Source organism: Oncorhynchus masou, chromosome 13 (genome assembly GCF_036934945.1).
Source record: "Oncorhynchus masou masou isolate Uvic2021 chromosome 13, UVic_Omas_1.1, whole genome shotgun sequence".
NCBI classification, from domain to species: domain Eukaryota; kingdom Metazoa; phylum Chordata; class Actinopteri; order Salmoniformes; family Salmonidae; genus Oncorhynchus; species Oncorhynchus masou.
In genome coordinates this window covers 97,853,946-97,879,802 of record NC_088224.1, presented here as the reverse complement: position 1 = coordinate 97,879,802, position 25,857 = coordinate 97,853,946, and the positions used below count along the sequence as shown (strand labels likewise).

Sequence of the window (25,857 nt, the reverse complement as noted above, 5' to 3'; positions counted from 1 at the left end):
CCTGTGTTCTCCCTGATACCTACTGTAGAATATCTATCGACCCAGTCCTGTCTGTTCCCTGATACCTACTGTAGAATATCTATCAACCCAGTCCTGTGTTCTCTCTGATACCTACTGTAGAATATCTATCAACCCAGTCCTGTGTTCTCCCTGATACCTACTGTAGAATATCTATCAACCCAGTCCTGTCTGCTCCCTGATACCTACTGTAGAATATCTATCAACCCAGTCCTGTATTCTCCCTGATACCTACTGTAGAATATCCATCAACCCAGTCCTGTGTTCTCCCTGATACCTACTGTAGAATATCTATCAACCCAGTCCTGTCTGCTCCCTGATACCTACTGTAGAATATCTATCAACCCAGTCCTGTGTTCTCTCTGATACCTACTGTAGAATATCTATCAACCCAGTCCTGTCTGCTCCCTGATACCTACTGTAGAATATCTATCAACCCAGTCCTGTGTTCTCTCTGATACCTACTGTAGAATATCTATCAACCCAGTCCTGTGTTCTCTCTGATACCTACTGTAGAATATCTATCAACCCAGTCCTGTGTTCTCCCTGATACCTACTGTAGAATATCTATCAACCCAGTCCTGTGTTCTCCCTGATACCTACTGTAGAATATCTATCAACCCAGTCCTGTCTGCTCCCTGATACCTACTGTAGAATATCTATCAACCCAGTCCTGTCTGTTCCCTGATACCTACTGTAGAATATCTATCAACCCAGTCCAGTGTTCTCCCTGATACCTACTGTAGAATATCTATCAACCCAGTCCTGTCTGCTCTTATCTGGAGGAGAATGTCACTGACTGAGATTAAGTGGGCATTATGTCATCAATGGAAGAAATACCCATAGTCTGCGACATGTTTTGCAGTGATTAGGTTTGGCAGGAAGTCGAATGGATTGTCATCCGTTATGTAGTCTTACTGCATAGTGTCAACTTCCTGTTCTTCTCTCACTGTTCACTTTTTGTTGCTGTTTATGTTTACGTCATAAATAACTAATTGTTCAAAGATGATTTGTTTCATTTTATTACTATGCAGATGCACATAGAGGTACATTTGTAGTTTTTCATATTGTTTAGCCACTTGTATAATGGTTAGGTAATACTGCCGACCAAACACCCACCTAATTGAATGAAGACAAGACCAAACACCCACCTGATTGAATGAAGACAAGACCAAACACCCACCTGATTGAATGAAGACAAGACCAAACACCCACCTGATTGAATGAAGACAAGACCAAACACCCACCTGATTGAATGAAGACAAGACCAAACACCCACCTGATTGAATGAAGACAAGATCAAACACCCACCTGATTGAATGAAGACAAGACCAAACACCCACCTGATTGAATGAAGACAAGACCAAACACCCACCTGATTGAATGAAGACAAGACCAAACACCCACCTGATTGAATGAAGACAAGACCAAACTCCCACCTGATTGAATGAAGACAAGACCAAACTCCCACCTGATTGAATGAAGACAAGACCAAACACCCACCTGATGGATTGAAGACAAGACCAAACACCCACCTGATGGATTGAAGACAAGACCAAACACCCACCTGATTGAATGAAGACAAGACCAAACACCCACCTGATTGAATGAAGACAAGACCAAACACCCACCTGATGGATTGAAGACAAGACCAAAAGCCCACCTGATGGATTGAAGACAAAACCAAACACCCACCTGATTGAATGAAGACAAGACCAAACACCCACCTGATGGATTGAAGACAAGACCAAACACCCACCTGATTGAATGAAGACAAGACCAAACACCCACCTGATTGAATGAAGACACGACCAAACACCCACCTGATTGAATGAAGACACGACCAAACACCCACCTGATTGAATGAAGACACGACCAAACACCCACCTGATAGAATGAAGACAAGACCAAACACCCACCTGATGGATTGAAGACAAGACCAAACACCCACCTGATGGATTGAAGACAAGACCAAACACCCACCTGATGGATTGAAGACAAGACCAAACACCCACCTGATTGAATGAAGACAAGACCAAACACCCACCTGATGGATTGAAGACAAGACCAAACGCCCACCTGATTGAATGAAGACAACACCAAACGCCCACCTGATGGATTGAAGACAAGACCAAACGCCCACCTGATGGATTGAAGACACGACCAAACGCCCACCTGATGGATTGAAGACAAGACCAAACGCCCACCTGATGGATTGAAGACAAGACCAAACACCCACCTGATGGATAGAAGACAAGACCAAACGCCCACCTGATGGATTGAAGACAAGACCAAACACCCACCTGATGGATAGAAGACAAGACCAAACACCCACCTGATGGATTGAAGACAAGACCAAACACCCACCTGATGGATTGAAGACAAGACCAAACGCCCACCTGATGGATTGAAGACAAGACCAAACACCCACCTGATGGATAGAAGACAAGACCAAACGCCCACCTGATGGATTGAAGACAAGACCAAACACCCACCTGATGGATAGAAGACAAGACCAAACACCCACCTGATGGATTGAAGACAAGACCAAACACCCACCTGATGGATTGAAGACAAGACCAAACGCCCACCTGATGGATTGAAGACAAGACCAAACACCCACCTGATGGATTGAAGACAAGACCAAACGCCCACCTGATTGAATGAAGACAAGACCAAACACCCACCTGATGGATTGAAGACAAGACCAAACACCCACCTGATGGATAGAAGACAAGACCAAACACCCACCTGATTGAATGAAGACAAACATCTTTCTGTGTCGGGCTGGTATCATCCTGTTAAAGAGATTGAATTTAAGGAATGTAAAGTCACTTGTTGTGTTGTTTGATTGGATGTTTTTTCAGGGTGATATAGCTTTTTATCCGGGTTTGATTGGATGTCTTTTCAGGGTGATATGGCCTTTTATCTGGGTTTGATTGGATGTCTTTTCAGGGTGATATAGCTTTTTATCCGGGTTTGATTGGATGTCTTTTCAGGGTGATATAGCTTTTTATCTGGGTTTGATTGGATGTTTTTTTCAGGGTGATATAGCTTTTTATCTGGGTTTGATTGGATGTTTTTTTCAGGGTGATATAGCTTTTTATCTGGGTTTGATTGGATGTTTTTTCAGGGTGATATGGCCTTTTATCTGGGTTTGATTGGATGTTTTTTCAGGGTGATATGGCCTTTTATCTGGGTTTGATTGGATGTTTTTTCAGGGTGATATGGCCTTTTATCTGTGTTTTGAGTGGATGATTATGGTCAGGAAGGTCTCTGCTCACAATAAAGGTTTACACAACATACTGACCTGTTTAAATGACATGCAGCCTGCTACCAACGATGCTCCCACTATTGATGCACAGGAAGTGTCAGAGAGAGTGTGTGTGTGCATGGGATGAGTAGCCAGGGAATATAGGTGCCAGGGAAGCATGTCGTCCCAAGGCTGTGGAAAGTGTGTGTGTGTGTGTGTGTGTGTGTGTGTGTGTGTGTGTGTGTGTGTGTGTGTGTGTGTGTGTGTGTGTGTGTGTGTGTGTGTGTGTGTGTGTGTGTGTGTGTGTGTGTGTGTGTGTGTGTGTGTGATAGATAGATAGATAGCTAACACAGGAGTGAATATCTAAGGGGGAGGTCTCTAACTAACAAACTGAAACACTGGAGGGAATAACATCATCCTCTATAATACGGTTGTGTTATCCAGTTCAAACACATCATACTCTATAAGGATATTCATCTGTTCTCTCCTCCCCAGCCTTCCCCCAGTGGATCAGCACGATAAACGACAGCCAGTTGGACAGTGGAGATCAGCTGCACTGGGAGTGCAAGGCCACAGGGAAGCCTAGACCCACCTACCGTTGGCTCCGCAATGGAGAACCGCTCACACCACAGGTACTCACACCACAGCTACTCACAACCAGGTACTCACACCACAGAAACTCACACACTGGGAACCACACACACCACAGGTACTCACAACCAGGTACTCACACCACAGAAACTCACACACTGGGAACCACATACACCACAGGTACTCACACCACAGGTACTCACACCACAGGTACTCACACCACAGGTACTCTAAACAGGGAAGCCTAGACCCGCCTACCGCTGGCTCCGCAATGGAGAACCGCTCACACCACAGGTACTCACACCACAGCTACTCACACACCGGGAACCACACACCACAGGTACTCACACCACAGGTACTCTAAACAGGGAAGCACACACACCCCTACCGCTGGCTCCGCAATGGAGATCCGCTCGCACCACAGGTACTCACACCACAGGTACTCACACCACATGTACTCATACCACAGGTACTCACACTCAGGGAACCACACACACCACAGGTACTCACACCACAGGTACTCAAACACAGAGAAGAACACACAGGCAGGAAGTTACAAGATGCACAGCAATTCTTTAGGCATTTCCCAGTTCTAGAATACACAGCAATTATTTTGTCAATACCCAGTTCTAGAATACACAGCAATTATTTTGGCAATACCCAGTTCTAGAATACACAGCAATTATTTTGGCAATAACCAGTTCTAGAATACACAGCAATTATTTAGGCAATACCCAGTTCTAGGATACACAGCAATTATTTTGGCAATTTCCAGTTCTAGAATACACCGCAATTATTTTGGCAATTTCCAGTTCTAGAATACACAGCAATTATTTTGGCAATTTCCAGTTCTAGAATACACAGCAATTATTTTGGCAATTCCCAGTTCTAGAATACACAGCAATTATTTAGGCACTACCCAGTTCTAGAATACACAGCAATTATTTAGGCACTACCCAGTTCTAGAATACACAGCAATTATTTAGGCAATACCCAGTTCTAGGATACACAGCAATTATTTAGACAATTTCCAGTTCTAGAATACACAGCAATTATTTTGGCAATTTCCAGTTCTAGAATACACCGCAATTATTTTGGCAATTTCCAGTTCTAGAATACACAGCAATTATTTAGGCACTACCCAGTTCTAGAATACACAGCAATTATTTAGGCAATACCCAGTTCTAGGATACACAGCAATTATTTAGGCAATTTCCAGTTCTAGAATACACAGCAATTATTTTGGCAATTTCCAGTTCTAGAATACACCGCAATTATTTTGGCAATTTCCAGTTCTAGAATACACAGCAATTATTTTGGCAATTTCCAGTTCTAGAATACACAGCAATTATTTTGGCAATACCCAGTTCTAGAATACACAGCAATTATTTAGGCAATACCCAGTTCTAGAATATACAGCAATTTTCTAGGCAATAGCCAGTTCTAGAATACACAGCAATTATTTAGGCAATACCCAGTTCTAGAATACACAGCAATTATTTAGGCAATAGCCAGTTCTAGAATACACAGCAATTATTTAGGCAATACCCAGTTCTAGAATACACAGCAATTATTTAGGCAATACCCAGTTCTAGAATATACAGCAGAGACATTTAAACAGTCAAATAATGACAGTCAAATAATTATGAATGACAATAACCCTGTCCTATTGTCTGACAAATAATTATGTATGTCATTCTGCCTCTTACCTGTGACTGTATTAATGATACAGCACTGCCTCTTACCTGTGACTGTATTCATGCTACAGCACTGCCTCTTACCTGGGACTGTATTCATGCTACAGCACTGCCTCTTACCTGTGACTGTATTCATGATACAGCACTGCCTCTTACCTGGGACTGTATTCATGATACAGCACTGCCTCTTACCTGGGACTGTATTCATGCTACAGCACTGCCTCTTACCTGGGACTGTATTCATGATACAGCACTGCCTCTTACCTGGGACTGTATTCATGATACAGCACTGCCTCTTACCTGGGACTGTATTCATGATACAGCACTGCCTCTTACCTGTGACTGTATTCATGATACAGCACTGCCTCTTACCTGGGACTGTATTCATGATACAGCACTGCCTCTTACCTGGGACTGTATTCATGATACAGCACTGCCTCTTACCTGGGACAGTATTCATGATACAGCACTGCCTCTTACCTGTGACTGTATTCATGATACAGCACTACCTCTTACCTGTGACCTTATTCATGATACAGCACTACCTCTTACCTGGGACTGTATTCATGATACAGCACTGCCTCTTACCTGGGACTGTATTCATGATACAGCACTGCCTCTTACCTGGGACTGTATTCATGATACAGCACTGCCTCTTACCTGGGACAGTATTCATGATACAGCACTGCCTCTTACCTGTGACTGTATTCATGATACAGCACTGCCTCTTACCTGGGACTGTATTCATGATACAGCACTGCCTCTTACCTGGGACTGTATTCATGATACAGCACTGCCTCTTACCTGTGACTGTATTAATGATACAGCACTGCCTCTTACCTGTGACTGTATTCATTATACAGCACTGCCTCTTACCTGTGACTGTATTCATGATACAGCACTGCCTCTTACCTGTGACTGTATTAATGATACAGCACTGCCTCTTACCTGGGACTGTATTCATGATACAGCACTGCCTCTTACCTGTGACTGTATTCATTATACAGCACTGCCTCTTACCTGTGACTGTATTCATGATACAGCACTGCCTCTTACCTGTGACTGTATTAATGATACAGCACTGCCTCTTACCTGGGACTGTATTCATGATACAGCACTGCCTCTTACCTGTGACTGTATTCATGATACAGCACTGCCTCTTACCTGTGACTGTATTCATGATACAGCACTGCCTCTTACCTGTGACTGTATTCATGATACAGCACTGCCTCTTACCTGGGACAGTATTCATGATACAGCACTGCCTCTTACCTGTGACTGTTTGGATCTCCCTATTGGCCCTATTGGTCTCCCTATGGTTCCTATGAATCTCCCTATGGGTCTCCCTATTGGTCTCCCTATGGTTCCTATGAATCTCCCTATTGGTCTCCCTATGGGGCTCCCTATGGTTCCTATGGATCTCCCTATGGGTCTCCCTATGGTTCCTATGGATCTCCCTATGGGTCTCCCTATGGTTCCTATGGATCTCCCTATGGTTCCTATGGATCTCCCTATGGGCCTCCCTATGGTTCCTATGGATCTCCCTATGGGTCTCCCTATGGTTCCTATGGATCTCCCTATGGTTCCTATGGATCTCCCTATTGGTCTCCCTATGGTTCCTATGGATCTCCCTATGGGTCTCCCTATGGTTCCTATGGATCTCCCTATTGGTCTCCCTATGGTTCCTATGGATCTCCCTATTGGTCTCCCTATGGTTCCTATGGATCTCCCTATGGGTCTCCCTATGGTTCCTATGGATCTCCCTATTGGTCTCCCTATGGTTCCTATGGATCTCCCTATTGGTCTCCCTATGGTTCCTATGAATCTCCCTATGTGCCTCCCTATGGGTCTCCCTATGGTTCCTATGGATCTCCCTATGGGCCTCCCTATGGTTCCTATGGATCTCCCTATGGGTGGAGATGGTGAATGGAGTATGTTGTGTTTCAGAGCAGGGTGGAGATGGTGAATGGAGAGCTGATTATCCAGAAGGTCCAACAGGCTGACTCTGGGATGTACCAGTGTGTCGCTGAGAACAAATACGGAGCCATCTACTGCAGCGCAGAACTCAAGATCTTAGGTATGCTGTTGTTTTCACCTGTTATTGTTGTAGTTGTTTTCATTCCGACACTGTGTACATGTATTTAGTCCTTACTACTCATTCCAAATTCATCCCTATAAATTCAACTGTAAATAGCCTCAGGGAAAACCCAATGTTCTCAACTGTAAATAACCTCAGGGAAAACCCAATGTTCTCAACTGTAAATAACCTCAGGGAAAACCCAATGTTCTCAACTGTAAATAGCCTCAGGGAAAACCCAATGTTCTCAACTGTAAATAGCCTCAGGGAAAACCCAAAGTTCTCAACTGTAAATAACCTCAGGGAAAACCCAATGTTCTCAACTGTAAATAACCTCAGGGAAAACCCAATGTTCTCAACTGTAAATAACCTCAGGGAAAACCCAATGTTCTCAACTGTAAATAACCTCAGGGAAAACCCAATGTTCTCAACTGTAAATAACCTCAGGGAAAACCCAATGTTCTCAACTGTAAATAACCTCAGGGAAAACCCAATGTTCTCAACTGTAAATAACCTCAGGGAAAACCCAATCTATTGACTTCAATCCAGTCAATTCAGGAAGTAAACTAATATTCCAATGTTTCTCATTGCTTGGAATGTAAATTTCAATTTGCTTCCTGAACCAACATTGCTGCATACCCATCCACTATCTTAGGTCTGCTTTTGTTTGTCATCATGTTAAAGGGAAGGTCTGGTCTGATGTGTTTGTCATTATGAGGGAAGGTTTGTTCTGATGTGTTTGTCATTATGAGGGAAGGTTTGTTCTGATGTGTTTGTCATTATGAGGGAAGGTCTGTTCTGATGTGTTTGTCATTATGTTAAAGGGAAGGTCTGTTCTGGTGTGTTTGTCATTATGAGGGAAGGTTTGTTCTAGTGTGTTTGTCATTATGAGGGAAGGTCTGTTCTGGTGTGTTTGTCATTATGTTAAAGGGAAGGTCTGTTCTAGTGTGTTTGTCATTATGTTAAAGGGAAGGTCTGTTCTGGTGTGTTTGTCATTATGAGGGAAGGTTTGTTCTAGTGTGTTTGTCATTATGAGGGAAGGTCTGTTCTGGTGTGTTTGTCATTATGAGGGAAGGTCTGTTCTGGTGTGTTTGTCATTATGAGGGAAGGTTTGTTCTGATGTGTTTGTCATTATGTTAAAGGGAAGGTTTGTTCTGGTGTGTTTGTCATTATGTTAAAGGGAAGGTCTGTTCTAGTGTGTTTGTCATTATGTTAAAGAGAAGGTCTGTTCTGGTGTGTTTGTCATTATGAGGGAAGGTTTGTTCTGATGTGTTTGTCATTATGAGGGAAGGTCTGTTCTGGTGTGTTTGTCATTATGTTAAAGGGAAGGTCTGTTCTGATGTGTTTGTCATTATGTTAAAGGGAAGGTCTGGTCTGGTGTGTTTGTCATTATGTTAAAGGGAAGGTCTGTTCTGATGTGTTTGTCATTATGTTAAAGGGAAGGTCTGTTCTAGTGTGTTTGTCATTATGTTAAAGAGAAGGTCTGTTCTGGTGTGTTTGTCATTATGAGGGAAGGTTTGTTCTGATGTGTTTGTCATTATGAGGGAAGGTCTGTTCTGGTGTGTTTGTCATTATGTTAAAGGGAAGGTCTGTTCTGATGTGTTTGTCATTATGTTAAAGGGAAGGTTTGTTCTGATGTGTTTGTCATTATGAGGGAAGGTCTGTTCTGATGTGTTTGTCATTATGTTAAAGGGAAGGTCTGTTCTAGTGTGTTTGTCATTATGTTAAAGAGAAGGTCTGTTCTGATGTGTTTGTCATTATGAGGGAAGGTTTGTTCTAGTGTGTTTGTCATTATGAGGGAAGGTCTGTTCTGGTGTGTTTGTCATTATGTTAAAGGGAAGGTCTGTTCTGATGTGTTTGTCATTATGTTAAAGGGAAGGTCTGTTCTGATGTGTTTGTCATTATGTTAAAGGGAAGGTCTGTTCTGATGTGTTTGTCATTATGTTAAAGGGAAGGTCTGTTCTGGTGTGTTTGTCATTATGTTAAAGGGAAGGTTTGTTCTGATGTGTTTGTCATTACGTTAAAGGGAAGGTCTGTTCTAATGAGAAAAGATAAAGTCAATTCTTTTGTTGTGGCAAATTGAAATGTAAATGGCCTGTTTTTCAACAAAGGTAGACCTGCTCTTTTCTTCACCTCTATGCATTGCTGGATATCGGCATGTGACATTGGATCGGCCACGTCCTGATAAGGGAGAGAGGTCGGAATATGGACGAAAACACTGCTTGAGAAGGCTGATTGGCAATCAACGGTGCTTGATTGAACCTTATAAGTGGTTAGCATGAAGAAATGAAAGACAGAGGATGCATCCCAAATGGTACCCTATTCCCTATATGGCACCCTATTCCCTATATGGCACCCTATTCCCTATATGGCACCCTATTCCCTAACAAGCGGCAGGAAGCCTAGTGGTTAGAGTGTTGGACTAGTAACCGATAGGTTGCTGGATCGAATCCACGAGCTGACAAGGTAAAAATCTCTCGTTCTGCTACCTGAACAAGGCAGTTAACTCACTGTTCCTAGGCCGACATTGAAAATAAGAATTTGTTCTTTAACTGCATTGCCGAGTTAAATATAAAGCTAACATTTAAATGATATAAGGTACCTTATTCCCTATATGTCTGCCCTGCAGTATTCACTGTCTGCCCTGCGTATTCTCTGGCTGTCTCTCTGCCATGCAGTATTCACTGGCTGTCTCTCTGCCATGCAGTATTCACTGGCTGTCTGCCCTGCAGTATTCACTGGCTGTCTGCCCTGCAGTATTCACTGGCATCTCTCTGCCATGCAGTATTAACTAGCTGTCTATCTGCCCTGCAGTATTCCCTGGCCGTCTCTCTGCCCTGCAGTATTCACTGGCCGTCTCTCTGCCCTGCAGTATTCACTGTCTGTCTCTCTGCCATGCAGTATTCACTGGCTGTCTCTCTGCCCTGCAGTATTCACTGGCTGTCTCTCTGGCCTGCAGTATTCACTGTCTGTGTCTCTGCCCTGCAGTATTCACTGTCTGTCTCTCTGCCCTGCAGTATTCACTGTCTGTCTCTCTGCCCTGCAGTATTCACTGTCTGTCTCTCTGCCCTGCAGTATTCACTGGCTGTCTCTCTGCCCTGCAGTATTCACTGGCTGTCTCTCTGCCCTGCAGTATTCACTGGCTGTCTCTCTGCCCTGCAGTATTCACTGGCCGTCTCTCTGCCCTGCAGTATTCACTGGCCGTCTCTCTGCCCTGCAGTATTCACTGTCTATCTCTCTGCCATGCAGTATTCACTGGCTGTCTCTCTGCCATGCAGTATTCACTGTCTGTCTCTCTGCCATGCAGTATTCACTGGCTGTCTCTCTGCCATGCAGTATTCACTGTCTGTCTCTCTGCCATGCAGTATTCACTGGCTGTCTCTCTGCCATGCAGTATTCACTGGCTGTCTATCTGCCATGCAGTATTCACTGTCTGTCTCTCTGCCATGCAGTATTCACTGTCTGTCTCTCTGCCATGCAGTATTCACTGGCTGTCTCTGCCATGCAGTATTCACTGGCTGTCTCTCTGCCATGCAGTATTCACTGTCTGTCTCTCTGCCATGCAGTATTCACTGGCGCCTCTCTGCCATGCAGTATTCACTGGCTGTCTATCTGCCATGCAGTATTCACTGTCTGTCTCTCTGCCCTGCAGTATTCACTGGCTGTCTATCTGCCATGCAGTATTCACTGGCTGTCTATCTGCCATGCAGTATTCACTGTCTGTCTCTCTGCCATGCAGTATTCACTGTCTGTCTCTCTGCCATGCAGTATTCACTGGCTGTCTCTCTGCCCTGCAGTATTCACTGGCTGTCTATCTGCCATGCAGTATTCACTGGCTGTCTATCTGCCATGCAGTATTCACTGTCTGTCTCTCTGCCATGCAGTATTCACTGTCTGTCTCTCTGCCATGCAGTATTCACTGGCTGTCTCTCTGCCATGCAGTATTCACTATCTGTCTCTCTGCCATGCAGTATTCACTGGCTGTCTCTCTGCCATGCAGTATTCACTGGCTGTCTCTCTGCCATGCAGTATTCAGTGGCCGTCTCTCTGCCATGCACTATTCACTGGCCGTCTATCTGCCCTGCACTATTCACTGGCCGTCTCTCTGCCATGCAGTATTCACTTGCTGTCTCTCTGCCATGCAGTATTCACTAGCTGTCTATCTGCCCTGCAGTATCCAACGGTTGGCTTCTATTAAAGTAGCTCTCCCCTGCTCTCATCTCCAGCTCTCCTCTCCCCCCTCTCCTCTCCAGCTCTCCTCTCCTCCCCTCTCCTCTCCAGCTCTCCTCTCCTCCCCTCTCCTCTCCAGCTCTCCTCTCCAGCTCTCCTCTCCAGCTGTCCTCTCCCCCCTCTCCTCTCCAGCTCTCCTCCAGCTCTCCTCTCCAGCTCTCCTCTCCAGCTCACCTCTCCAGCTCACCTCTCCAGCTCTCCTCTCCAGCTCTACTCTCCTCTCCAGCTCTACTCTCCTCTCTCCTCTCCAGCTCTACTCTCCTCTCCAGCTCTCCCCTCTTCTCCTCTCCAGCTCTTCTCTCCTCTCCTCTCCTCTCCAGCTCTCCTCTCCACTGCTCTCCTCTCCAGCTCTCCTCTCCAGCTCACCCCTCCTCTCCTCTCCAGCTCACCCCTCCTCTCCTCTCCAGCTCATCTCTCCTCTCTATCTCTCCTCTCCAGCTCTCCCCTCCTCTCCTCTCCAGCTCTCCTCTCCTCTCCAGCTCTCCCCTCCTCTCAGCTCTCCCCTCCTCTCAGCTCTCCCCTCCTCTCAGCTCTCCCCTCCTCTCAGCTCTCCTCTCCAGCTCTCCTCTCCTCTCCAGCTCTCCCCTCTTCTCCCCTCCTCTCCAGCTCTCCCCTCCTCTCCAGCTCTCCTCTCCAGCTCTCCTCTCCAGCTCTCCTCTCCAGCTCTCCCCTCATCTCCTCTCCTCTCTAGCTCCCCCCTCATCTCCAGCTCTCCTCTCTCCTCTCCTCTCTTCTCCTCTCCTCTCTTCTCCTCTCCATCTCTCCTCTCCATCTCTCCTCTCCATCTCTCCTCTCCAGCTCTCCTCTCCAGCTCTCCTCTCCAGCTTTCCTCTCCAGCTTTCCTCTCCAGCTCTCCTCTCCAGCTCTCCTCTCCAGCTCTCCTCTCCAGCTCTCCTCTCCAGCTCTCCTCTCCAGCTCTCCTCTCCAGCTTTCCTCTCCAGCTCTCCTCTCTAGCTTTCCTCTCCAGCTTTCCTCTACTCTCCTCTCCAGCTCTCCTCTCCAGCTTTTCTCTCCTCTCCTCTCCAGCTCTCCTCTCCAGCTTTCCTTTCCTCTCCTCTCCAGCTCTCCTCCAATTCCTCCTCCTTTCCCCCTCTCCTCATATCCTGTTGGTCATTTTGATTTAGCATCTACATTGTGGGCCTTGTTTCTTCAGGCATCATATTTGGAGAATATGAACCGTAACGAATGAACCATCCCAAGTTTCTGTAACGTCACATTGATTTCCTGTTCATTCCCAACCCTGAGTCATACAGCAAATACTGTATGGTCAGACCATGATGTGTTAATTACATGAAGTAGATGTAGTCTCTGTGAACACCATAAGCCTCTGTCGTCTGTTCATGTTAAGCAAAGTGACTGAGAATGAGATCCCTCGCCACTCTCTCCTTCATTCCTTCCTGCCTCCCCTCCCCCTCTCTCTTCCCTGCCTCCCCCTCTCTCCCGCCTTCCTCCCCCTCTCTCCTCCTTCCCTCCCCCGCTTCCTCTTGCCTTTAAACAACAGTCAGAATGAGGAGGTTTGGATGCTGCTGATGGTGATTAATATTCTGGTAACCATACCCTACATGTATACATTCTTACTCTCTGTCTGTGTCCTTCGTGAGGATGTCCTCAAGCAGCAGCTATCTGGACCGATTACATGGCTAACAACACCTTGGAGATGAGTCATCACTGGAGGCTACATAGGGGACCCTGGATGCCCCTCGCCTCTGATCCTGTCACAGCTCTTCTGGGGGAAGGGAAGGGGGGGATGGAGGGAGAGGGCTGTGGAGGGAGCCTGCCATGCACAAGGCCATTTTTTTAGGGAGGGAGAGTGGTGAGAGGACCAGGGAAGAGAGGAAAGGGGGAGGCACTGGAAGGACAGAGCTGTCGTGCCTTTAGGACCCAAATCATTAGGACCCAGATGATCGGCAGGTCGTCTAATTGTTTTGATGTAAGATAGTACAGTACGTTGACAGCAGTGTACTGGACACCTCCCAGCTCTGTTCCCTTTGAGCTCTGACCATACGTGACACCTCCCAGCTCTGTTCCCTATGAGCTCTGACCATACGTGACACCTCCCAGCCCTGTTCCCTATGAGCTCTGACCATACGTGACACCTCCCAGCCCTGTTCCCTATGAGCTCTGATCATACGGGACACCTCCCAGCTCTGTTCCCTATGAGCTCTGATCATACGTGACACCTCCCAGCCCTGTTCCCTATGAGCTCTGATCATACGTGACACCTCCCAGCTCTGTTCCCTATGAGCTCTGACCATACGTGACACCTCCCAGCTCTGTTCCCTATGAGCTCTGACCATACGTGACACCTCCCAGCCCTGTTCCCTATGAGCTCTGATCATACGGGACACCTCCCAGCTCTGTTCCCTGTGAGCTCTGATCAAAAAGAGTACACTCTAAAGGTCAAAGTGTAAGTTACCATTTAGGATGGAGACATTTTAAGGTCAATGCAATTATGTCCATGATTTGATCAGTTGATGTTTGAAAACCTTATGAGTCATCTGATTGGTCACATAACACTTCCCTCTGGACACTCTCAGCATTTAGCAGTAATTATCTGTTAATGTTAAACATGAGGATGGGAGGAGGAGGGCTGAATCATTGGACATATTTAACCTCTGGTATAAACAATTTACTTTATTTACGGACCAGATATTTTATTTAATTTAAAAAATGTTTTAACACAATTGCATTTTATTGATGGTAATTTGAATGCACAGAGATACCGTGACAAGATTCTGAGGCCCATTGTTGCACCATTCATCCATCACCTCATGTTTTTATTTTATTTTTTACCAGATATTTATGATTGCATCTTTCTCATAGGACATTTACTGTAAAAATTCCCATATATTGTAGACGATTATACGATAAAATCCCTAAAATGTTCAATATTTTCTTGTACCTCCTGATAATTGTTCATTGGACAATGTGTTTATGACCAGAAAATAATTATGGCAATAAAAATGCACTGCCCAAGAAAATAAATGGAACACTAAAATAACACATCCTAGATCTGAATGAATTAAATATTCTTATTAAATACTTTTTTCTTTACATAGTTGAATGTGTTGACAACAAAATCACACAAAAATTATCAATGGAAATCAAATTTATCAACCCATGGAGGTCTGGATTTGGAGTCACACTCAAAATTAAAGTGGAAAACCACACTACAGGCTGATCCAACTTTGATGTAATGTCCTTAAAACAAGTCAAAATGAGGCTCAGTAGTGTGTGTGTGGCCTCCACGTGCCTGTATGACCTCCCTACAATGCCTGGGCATGCTCCTGATGAGGTGGCGGATGGTCTCCTGAGGGATCTCCTCCCAGACCTGGACTAAAGCATCTGCCAACTCCTGGACAGTCTGTGGTGCAACGTGGCGTTGGTGGATGGAGCGAGACATGATGTCCCAGATGTGCTCATTTGGATTTAGGTCTGGGGAATGGTCGGGCCAGTCCATAGCATCAATGCTTCCTCTTGCAGGAACTACTGACACACTCCAGCCACATGAGATCGAGCATTGTCTTGCATTAGGAGGAACCCAGGGCCAACCGCACCGCACCAGCATATGGTCTCACAAGGGGTCTGAGGATCTTATCTCGGTACCTAATGGCAGTCAGGCTACCTCTGGCGAGCACATGGAGGGCTGTGCGGCCCCCCAAAGAAATGCCACCCCACACCATGACTGACCCACTGCCAAACCGGTCATGCTGGAGGATGTTGCAGGCAGCAGAATGTTCTCCACGGCGTCTCCAGACTGTCACGTCTGTCACATGTGCTCGGTGTGAACCTGCTTTCATCTGTGAAGAGCACAGGGCGCCAGTGGCGAAATTGCCAATCTTGGTCTTCTCTGGCAAATGCCAAACGTCCTGCACGGTGTTGGGCTGTAAGCACAACCCCCACCTGTGGACGTCGGGCCCTCATACCACCCTCATGGAGTCTGTATCTGACCGTTTGAGCAGACACATGCACATTTGTGGCCTGCTGGAGGTCATTTTGCAGGGCTCTGGCAGTGCTCCTCCTGCTCCTCCTTGCACAAAGGCGGAGGTAGCGGTCCTGCTGTTGGGTTGTTGCCCTCCTACGGCCTCCTCCACGTCTCCTGATGTACTGGCCTGTCTCCTGGTAGCGCCTCCATGCTCTGGACACTACGCTGACAGACACAGCAAACCTTCTTGCCACATCTCACATTGATGTGCCATCCTGGATGAGCTGCACTACCTGAGCCACTTGTGTGGGTTGTAGACTCCGTCTCATGCTACCACTAGAGTGAAAGCACCGCCAGCATTCAAAAGTGACCAAAACATCAGCCAGGAAGCATAGGAACTGAGAAGTGGTCTGTGGTCCCCACCTGCAGAACCACTCCTTTATTGGGGGTGTCTTGCTAATTGCCTATAATTTCCACCTGTTGTCTATTCCATTTGCACAACAGCATGTGAAATGTATTGTCAATCAGTGTTGCTTCCTAAGTGGAAGTGTGATTGACTTGGAGTTACATTGTGTTGTTTAAGTGTTCCAACCAATATTTGGATCAGTGTATATTCCTAGTATAAATGTTCCGTTTCTGACACCTCTGACGTCTTTTTGTGATTTGACAGTATGATCGCTACTGTGACTTGTTATAGTACTGTGACCTGTTGTAGTACTGTGACTTGTTATAGTACTGTGACTTGTTATAGTACTGTGACTTGTTATAGTACTGTGACCTGTTGTAGTACTGTGACTTGTTATAGTACTGTGACCTGTTGTAGTACTGTGACTTGTTATAGTACTGTGACTTGTTGTAGTACTGTGACTTGTTATAGTACTGTGACCTGTTGTAGTACTGTGACTTGTTATAGTACTGTGACCTGTTGTAGTACTGTGACTTGTTATAGTACTGTGACTTGTTATAGTACTGTGACCTGTTGTAGTACTGTGACTTGTTATAGTACTGTGACCTGTTGTAGTACTGTGACTTGTTATAGTACTGTGACTTGTTATAGTACTGTGACTTGTTATAGTACTGTGACCTGTTGTAGTACTGTGACTTGTTATAGTACTGTGACCTGTTGTAGTACTGTGACTTGTTATAGTACTGTGACTTGTTGTAGTACTGTGACTTGTTATAGTACTGTGACCTGTTGTAGTACTGTGACTTGTTATAGTACTGTGACCTGTTGTAGTACTGTGACCTGTTGTAATGTTGTAGTACTGTGACCTGTTGTAGTACTGTGACCTGTTGTAGTACTGTGACCTGTTGTAGTACTGTGACTTGTTGTAGTACTGTGACTTGTTATAGTACTGTGACCTGTTGTAGTACTGTAACTTGTTATAGTACTGTGACCTGTTGTAGTACTGTGACCTGTTGTAGTGTTGTAGTACTGTGACCTGTTGTAGTACTGTGACTTGTTGTACTACTGTGACCTGTTGTAGTACTGTGACCTGTTGTAGTGTTGTACTACTGTGACCTGTTGTAGTGTTATAGTACTGTGACCTGTTGTAGTACTGTGACCTGTTTTAGTACTGTGACCTGTTGTAGTACTGTGACCTGTTGTAGTGTTGTAGTACTGTGACCTGTTGTAGTACTGTGACCTGTTGAACTGTATCCAGGCCCCTTTTGTGAAAGTGGATTCTAACCTCAAGGGAGAATAAAGGTGAAATGAAATGTTTTTTATCTGTTCCACAGCGTCACCCCCAGTCTTCAGCCCTAACCCTGTCCGTCTGATCGCCACGCTGGGGAAAGACATGTTGTTGGGATGTAGACCCCGAGCATCTCCCAAGCCTAGAGTAACATGGAGGAGAGGAGACAGACGCATTCAGCCCAGCAGAAGGTATGGATGGAATCTGAAACGATTTGATAATGTTTAGGAGCAGACTGTGACTGTGCTTTCTAGCAGACACAGATTTTAAGCCCAGAACTGGACAAAACATATTTATCTCCGTTGAGCTATTCAGTCCAGCCCTTAGTCTGTTTCTGGGAAAATGCCCCTAAAACCATTTTCTTGTACACAATGGTTCAAAAAATATGTGTGTCGTGCTTTATCCCAACCTCCCAACATACATACACCCTCACGTTGGAGTGGTTTATCCCAACCTCCCCACATACACCCTCACGTTGGAGTGGTTTATCCCAACCTCCCCACATACACCCTCACGTTGGAGTGGTTTATCCTAACCTCCCCACATACACCCTCACGTTGGAGTGCTTTATCCCAACCTCCCCACATACACCCTCACGTTGGAGTGGTTTATCCCAACCTCCCCACATACACCCTCACGTTGGAGTGGTTTATCCCAACCTCCCCATATACACCCTCACGTTGGAGTGGTTTATCCTAACCTCCCCACATACATCCTCACATTGGAGTGGTTTATCCCAACCTCCCCACATACACCCTCACGTTGGAGTGGTTTATCCCAACCTCCCCACATACATCCTCACATTGGAGTGGTTTATCCCAACCTCCCCACATACACCCTCACGTTGGAGTGGTTTATCCCAACCTCCCCACATACACCCTCACGTTGGAGTGGTTTATCCCAACCTCCCCATATACACCCTCACGTTGGAGTGGTTTATCCTAACCTCCCCACATACACCCTCACGTTGGAGTGGTTTATCCTAAACTCCCCACATACACCCTCACGTTGGAGTGGTTTATCCCAACCTCCCCATATACACCCTCACGTTGGAGTGGTTTATCCTAACCTCCCCACATACACCCTCACGTTGGAGTGGTTTATCCCAACCTCCCCACATACACCCTCACATTGGAGTGGTTTATCCCAACCTCCCCATATACACCCTCACGTTGGAGTGGTTTATCCTAACCTCCCCACATACACCCTCACGTTGGAGTGGTTTATCCCAACCTCCCAACATACACCCTCACGTTGGAGTGGTTTATCCCTACCTCCCCATATACACCCTCACGTTGGAGTGGTTTATCCCAACCTCCCCACATACACCCTCACGTTGGAGTGGTTTATCCCAACCTCCCCACATACATCCTCACGTTGGAGTGGTTTATCCCAACCTCCCCATATACACCCTCACGTTGGAGTGGTTTATCCCAACCTCCCCACATACACCCTCACGTTGGAGTGGTTTATCCCAACCTCCCCACATACACCCTCACGTTGGAGTGGTTTATCCCAACCTCCCCACATACACCCTCACGTTGGAGTGGTATATCCTAACCTCCCCACATACACCCTCACGTTGGAGTGGTTTATCCCAACCTCCCCACATACACCCTCACGTTGGAGTGGTTTATCCTAACCTCACCACATACACCCTCACGTTGTAGTGGTTTATCCCAACCTCCCCACATACACCCTCACGTTGGAGTGGTTTATCCCAACCTCCCCACATACACCCTCACGTTGGAGTGGTTTATCCCAACCTCCCCACATACACCCTCACGTTGGAGTGGTTTATCCCAACCTCCCCACATACACCCTCACGTTGGAGTGGTTTATCCCAACCTCCCCACATACACCCTCACGTTGGAGTGGTTTATGTGTGGACTGTTAATTCCATTAGGACTACAGAGAGTACAAACTAGTGATTGATAGATTAGTGTCCAGGCTGTATTGGAGCGTGTTATTGATAGATTAGTATCCAGGCTGTATTTAAATGTGATTGATAGATTAGTGTCCAGGCTGTATTTAAATGTGATTAATAGATTAGCGTCCAGGCTGTATTTAAATGTGATTGATGGATTAGTTTCCAGGCTGTATTTAAATGTTATTGATAGATTAGTATCCAGGCTGTATTTAAATGTGATTTCTATATTAGTATCCAGGCTGTATGTTGATGTGATTGATAGATTAGTATCCTGGCTGTATTTAAATGTGATTGATAGATTAGTGTCCAGGCTGTATTTAAATGTGATTGATAGATTAGTGTCCAGGCTGTATTTAAATGTGATTGATAGATTAGTGTCCAGGCTGTATTTAAATGTCATTTTCCATGCTCTATTGGAACGTGTGATTGATAGATTAGTGTCCAGGCTGTGTTGGAAGGTTTGATTCATAGGTCAGTATGGTGGCTGTGTTGGAATGTTTCTGTAGTCCCAGGATAGGAGATAACGTGGTTTAAAGGGGTAGATGTTTCTACTTGTAGTCCCAGGATAGTTTGTAGAGGTGAACTCTTCTGTTCTATTATGGGGAGGAATGTGGTCACATGTCTTGTTTACCATGTCCATCTCAATACAGCCGCTGAAGTGAAATGTCAACCAATCAGATAGGTTGTCTCCTTTCTTCTCCTTCCCAGAGAGGGATCCTGACAACCTTATACTGTGCAATTGCAAATGAGTTTTCTCTTGCTGTTTAATGCATAATCTTTTATGGAAAGTGTGTGTGTGTGTGCGTGCGTGCATGTGTGCTTGGGATGGGTGTTGAGCAGCGGGGTTGTGGGACATCAATCACTGTGAGTGACAGCAGCTGAAATGATCAGTCAGTGTTGAGCATTGAGAGATAGTGATAGAGGGACCAGTATGTTGAGAGGTCGTGGAAGAGGGACCAGGATGTTGAGAGGTAGTGGAAGAGGGACCAGGATGTTGAGAGGTAGGATCAGAAAACTAATCAGTAGCTGGTACCATTTGTCTCATGCAGAGCAACCCATTTTGCATAGAGTTGATCAGACTGTTGATTGTGGTCTGTGGAATGTTGTCCCACTCCTCTTCAATGGCTGTGCGAAGTTGCTGGATATTGGCGGGAACTGGAACACACTGTCCTACACGTCATCCCTCATTGTGAGGTCGTTTGGACGTAATTCCAAGTTCTCTAAAACAACGTTGGAAGCAGTTCACGGTAGAGAAATTAACATTTGATTCTCTGGTGAACATTTCTGCAGTCAGCATGCCAATTGCTCGCTAAAAACATGCGACATCTGTGGCAGTGTGTTGTGTGACAAAACTGCACATTTTAGTGTGGCCTTTTATTGTCCCCATCAAATTTAATAAGCTTTTTAATCAGCTTCTCGATACGCCACACCTGTCAGGTGGATGGATTATCTTGGCAAAGGAGAAATGCTCACGAACAGGGATGTGAGCAAATTTTGTGATAAATAATATTTTTGTGTGTATGGAACATTTTTGGGATCTTTTATTTCAGCTCATGGAACATTTTGATGTGATTCTGTTTGTTAGGATCCCCATTAGCCGACGCCAATGTGGACAACTCGTCTTACTGGTGTTCTGACACATGACAGAAACTACATTACAGACAAAATCCTTTACACTACATGTTCATGTTTTTAATGCATCTGTCAGTTACACATACATGTCAGTACATACACACAACCAGTAGGTCACATGTCAGTACATACACACAACCAGTAGGTCACATGTCAGTACATACACACAACCAGTAGGTCACATGTCAGTACATACACACAACCAGTAGGTCACATGTCAGTACATACACACAACCAGTAGGTCACGTGTCAGTACATACACACAACCAGTAGGTCACGTGTCAGTACATACACACAACCAGTAGGTCACGTGTCAGTACATACACACAACCAGTAGGTCACGTGTCAGTACATACACACAACCAGTAGGTCACGTGTCAGTACATGCACACAACCAGTAGGTCACGTGTCAGTACATACACACAACCAGTAGGTCACGTGTCAGTACATACACACAACCAGTAGGTCACATGAGGGAGAGGCGTTGTGCCGTGAGGTGTTGCTGTATTTGTTTTTTTGAAACCAGGTTTGCTGTTCACTTGTGCTATGTAAGATGGGAGTTCCATGCAATCATGGCTCTGTATAATACTGTACGTTTCCTTGAATTTGTTCTGGACCTGGGGACTGTGAAAAGAACCCTGGTGGCATGTCTGGTGGGGTAAGTGTGTTCTGGACCTGGGGACTGTGAAAAGACCCCTGGTGGCTTGTCTGGTGGGGTAAGTGTGTTCTGGACCTGGGGACTGTGAAAAGACCCCTGGTGGCTTGTCTGGTGGGGTAAGTGTGTTCTGGACCTGGGGACTGTGAAAAGACCCCTGGTGGCTTGTCTGGTGGGGTAAGTGTGTTCTGGACCTGGGGACTGTGAAAAGAACCCTGGTGGCTTGTCTGGTGGGTTAAGTGTGTTCTGGACCTGGGGACTGTGAAAAGACCCCTGGTGGCTTGTCTGGTGGGTTAAGTGTGTTCTGGACCTGGGGACTGTGAAAAGAACCATGGTGGCATGTCTGGTGGGTTAAGTGTGTTCTGGACCTGGGGACTGTGAAAAGACCCCTGGTGGCTTGTCTGGTGGGTTAAGTGTGTTCTGGACCTGGGGACTGTGAAAAGAACCCTGGTGGCATGTCTTGTGGGGTAAGTGTGTGTTTCAGTGCTGTGTGTTAGTTGACTACAATATGGAATTTACAACACATTAATGTTTCTTATAATAACAAGATGTGACAAGACCAACACTTTACATGTTGCCTTAGTATTTATGTTCAGTGTACTCTATATATATATATATATTACTGAAAGGTTAGACTCTCATGAACACATACCCTCTACAATGCTCACCAGCCATGCAGGAGACGTTAGAAGGGACAATTGAAGCTGATCAACTATTCACACATACACACAATTTCCAGGTTACCTAATGAACTTACCTGCTGTTTTCCAGAACATTCCAATATTTTTCTGATAAATTTTAGTCACTTACTGATGTAGCCTACAAACTGTTACACCTTTCCCATTTCAGATTTAGACAGAGACAGGTTGAAAATGTTGGTGAAGACACTTGCCAGGTTGTCAGCGCATGCTTGGAGTACACGTCCTGGTAATCCATCTGAATGTTGACCTGTTTAAAGGTCTTACTCACATCGGCTGTGGAGAGCGTGATCACACAGTCGTCCGGAACAGCTGATGCTCTCATGCATGTCTCAGCGTTACTTGCCTCGAAGTGAGCATAGAAGTAATTTAGCTCATCTGGTAGGCTCGTGTCACTGGGCAGCTCTCGGCTGTGCTTCCTTTTGCAGTGTGTAATAGTTTGCAAGCCCTGCCACAACCGACGAGTGTCGGAGCTGGTGTCATACGATTCGATCTTTGTCCTGTATTGACTCTTTGCCATTTTCAAGTAATTTCACATATTTTCTTAATTAGTAGCCTTTTTTACACAAAAACTTGGTTGCCGTTTCTGTGCTACAATGTTTAAAAATATCATTGCTCTTTATGTAACAACATAGCTAAAACCACTATCTTTTGTCCGTATCAGAATAGCCTGTCATTCCAGTCATACGGGTGGTATTACAAAGTATTGTCTCCAGTCATGTAACATGACGTAGGAATGCATAACGTTTTATAAAAGACCAAATTATAGATTTGTGCAATGCTTTATTATAAAGGTGATCTTGGGATTTCCACCTCATTGCTTTGACTAATCTGACCATGATGTCAGAATCAGATCAGTAATTAGAGGGACGAAACACTATCATTCCATCTCATCATTCATGCTGCTTTCAAAGGTTATTTAATACCACTGAGTTACCACGTTCATTTTCAAATTGGTTTATTTGAATAGATTAGGGACATACACATTAATAGTTGAAACAGTTATTCAATACAATGCATCATCATTTAAGCCAATTTTCAATGCTATTTGTGATACAATTTGCTGATTTCTCACCCAGATCTGGTTCTTGTTCCCCCCTTGGGGAGGGTTCAGTGCCCATGTTGGTGAAAATGGTGATGAATTATATAGGTTACGATGTGATAAAGTAATATGTGAAACGTTCACAACTCTATTTTCAATTTGTTTTGTCATAGATCAAGAACAGATTCGGGCTGTTTAGCGATCAGAGAAGAAATCACAAAGGGATGTGGGTAATGACCATTGACCAAATCATTCCATTGATAGAAATTCAAGTAGTACTGTATCTACAGTATAATATAATACTAACTGCTTGGTACTTGCCTCAGTAGATGTCAATAAGCTCAACCCAAAGAAAGATTATGGTCAGGCATATGAAGGTATACCTACATATCTGAATGTAGAATTTGTTTTTTTTGGAAACAGACTAAATGTATTCTGTTCCATCATGTTGAACATTGCCCCATGTCTGATCTCTGAATATACAGACATACATTTCTGATACCGAGGATGAATGACCGTAGTGCTTCTCATTAACACCTTAAAGTACATGTTGATGATCCTCAGCTAAACTGAGATAAACAGAAGACAGACGCATCTCCCCATGTCTTCTTCAGGGTTTTCACAGGTCTTTCTCTGACATTAGCTATGGGCAATAAAGACTGCTGTAAAGCCATGGAGGGAGAGAAGTTAAATTTTGGGCAGAGCAGGTATGTAGGGGTGGAATCGAAGCAGTTCCATCCAACTGCATTTATCATTGACAGCTGTGCTGATTTTAAGGGACAATCTGCGATTGCAACATCTATTTTTGGATTTTTAAAGGTGCAATATGCAGAAATCGCTCTGCCATTTCCTGGTTGCTACAATTCAAATAGTTCCCTTAATGTCAGTTCATGTGACAAAACAAGCAAGAGAATCATTGTACCATCTAAACCGCTGTGAAATATATTTTCAATAACCCAAAATATAGTATTTGCAGCTGTTTGACGTTTTGTGTTCAAAACTGAAAGCAAAAGATGCAAAAACTTCTTAGAATATAAATAGCACACACAGAACAGATCTACAGCTTCTTAGACTGGCTTTCAATGAGAATGACAGATCTACGTCTCACATTTCTATGTGAATTTGGCCAACTAAAAAGTTACATATTGCAGCTTTAAGCAGCTTTTAGTCCTTCATTCATGAAGAATATAACAGAAATGCATCATGGGCTTTAGTTCAACTGTCGTACCCCATCAGAGCCCAAAATATCAGCTGGTTTTGCTACAGTGTTTGTAAACAATGTAATTGTAAACAAACACTGTATTGCCTTAAAACACAGTTACCACTATCGTTTTAATTGATGATCAATCTTTGCATCCATAGCTCTGTCTTTGAATTTGAGTGTGGTTACATTTTTCCGTCCTTATCTATAATCTGTTTACTAAATCAGTGACGATGTCCACTTTGCTATTGTTTGAAATACAGATTGCCCCTTCAATGAATGTTTGTGATTAATACGGATATCTGCTAATGTTCCTTAATGGAAAGCATTCATCCTGTTAGTTTTAGACTTTAAATGTGCCAGACAGACTCAATTGAAAGCCAAAATATCTCACTGACTCGCTCGCAATCGCACACACACACACACACACACACACACACACACACGGGGTGTTTAATAAACATTATTTAAGAATTTTTGGGGGGTAATTTCATTTTGTCAATATTTTTTATATAATGTCTTGATTTAATTCCTACAAAACCTTGTCCTTTCACCAGACTTAATGAGCATTTCCTAAATGTATTCTTCTTATTATTTAGTTTCTCTCTTTATTCGGTCAGGTTTCATTTACATAGTGCCCAGTGGTCCCTATCATGTGGCCTTCCTTCCTGTCTCTCTGTCCTTGACGGATGTGCGCTCTCTTCTTCATAATTTGAAGAATATATCCTAGCTTCAGTCTGCTGAAGTTTCCTTGTGCATTTTTGATGTGTGGTAAAGATTCTGTCATGCCTTTAAGAGTTGCCTGTTTCCATCCTCCTCTCCTCCTCAATGAAAGATGACTTAGTGATTGAATAATGAACACCAAACAGCACAAGGCAAATTAAAGAGAAGCCAAGAGAAGACCCACTGTCACATCTGTTTGTTTTTTGGTTGCCGGAAAATGCTTTTTTATTTAAAAAAAATATATATAATTTTGTAAGTATTCATTCACACTGCCGCGGTGCAAGCTCAAATATTTCGGGATTTGAAATCTGCGTACATGAAATAACTAATGTGGCAGGTCACTGAAAGGAGAACAGTAAACTAATAAGCCACGGTCCTGGGGCCTCGTTTATAAAACAGACTTACGATTAGTTTTGATCTTAAGTATGACTTATGCAGAAAACCACATATGAGTAGTTGTTTATTATACCTTACTTTGACGTGGGAATTAT

At 44.5% G+C, this 25,857-nt stretch overlaps 1 protein-coding gene across 1 annotated transcript in view; it reads left to right on the top strand.

The window, feature by feature from the left end:
- The window catches only part of LOC135553261 (contactin-5-like), a 447,274-nt gene that overhangs the window by 195,869 nt on the left and 225,548 nt on the right, over positions 1-25,857 (top strand). Inside the window, exons 7-9 of the mRNA XM_064985436.1 lie at positions 3,767-3,903; positions 7,507-7,636; positions 17,532-17,676. Of these exons, the coding sequence (XP_064841508.1) occupies positions 3,767-3,903; positions 7,507-7,636; positions 17,532-17,676 (412 nt within the window). The remainder of the gene's footprint in view (positions 1-3,766; positions 3,904-7,506; positions 7,637-17,531; positions 17,677-25,857) is intronic.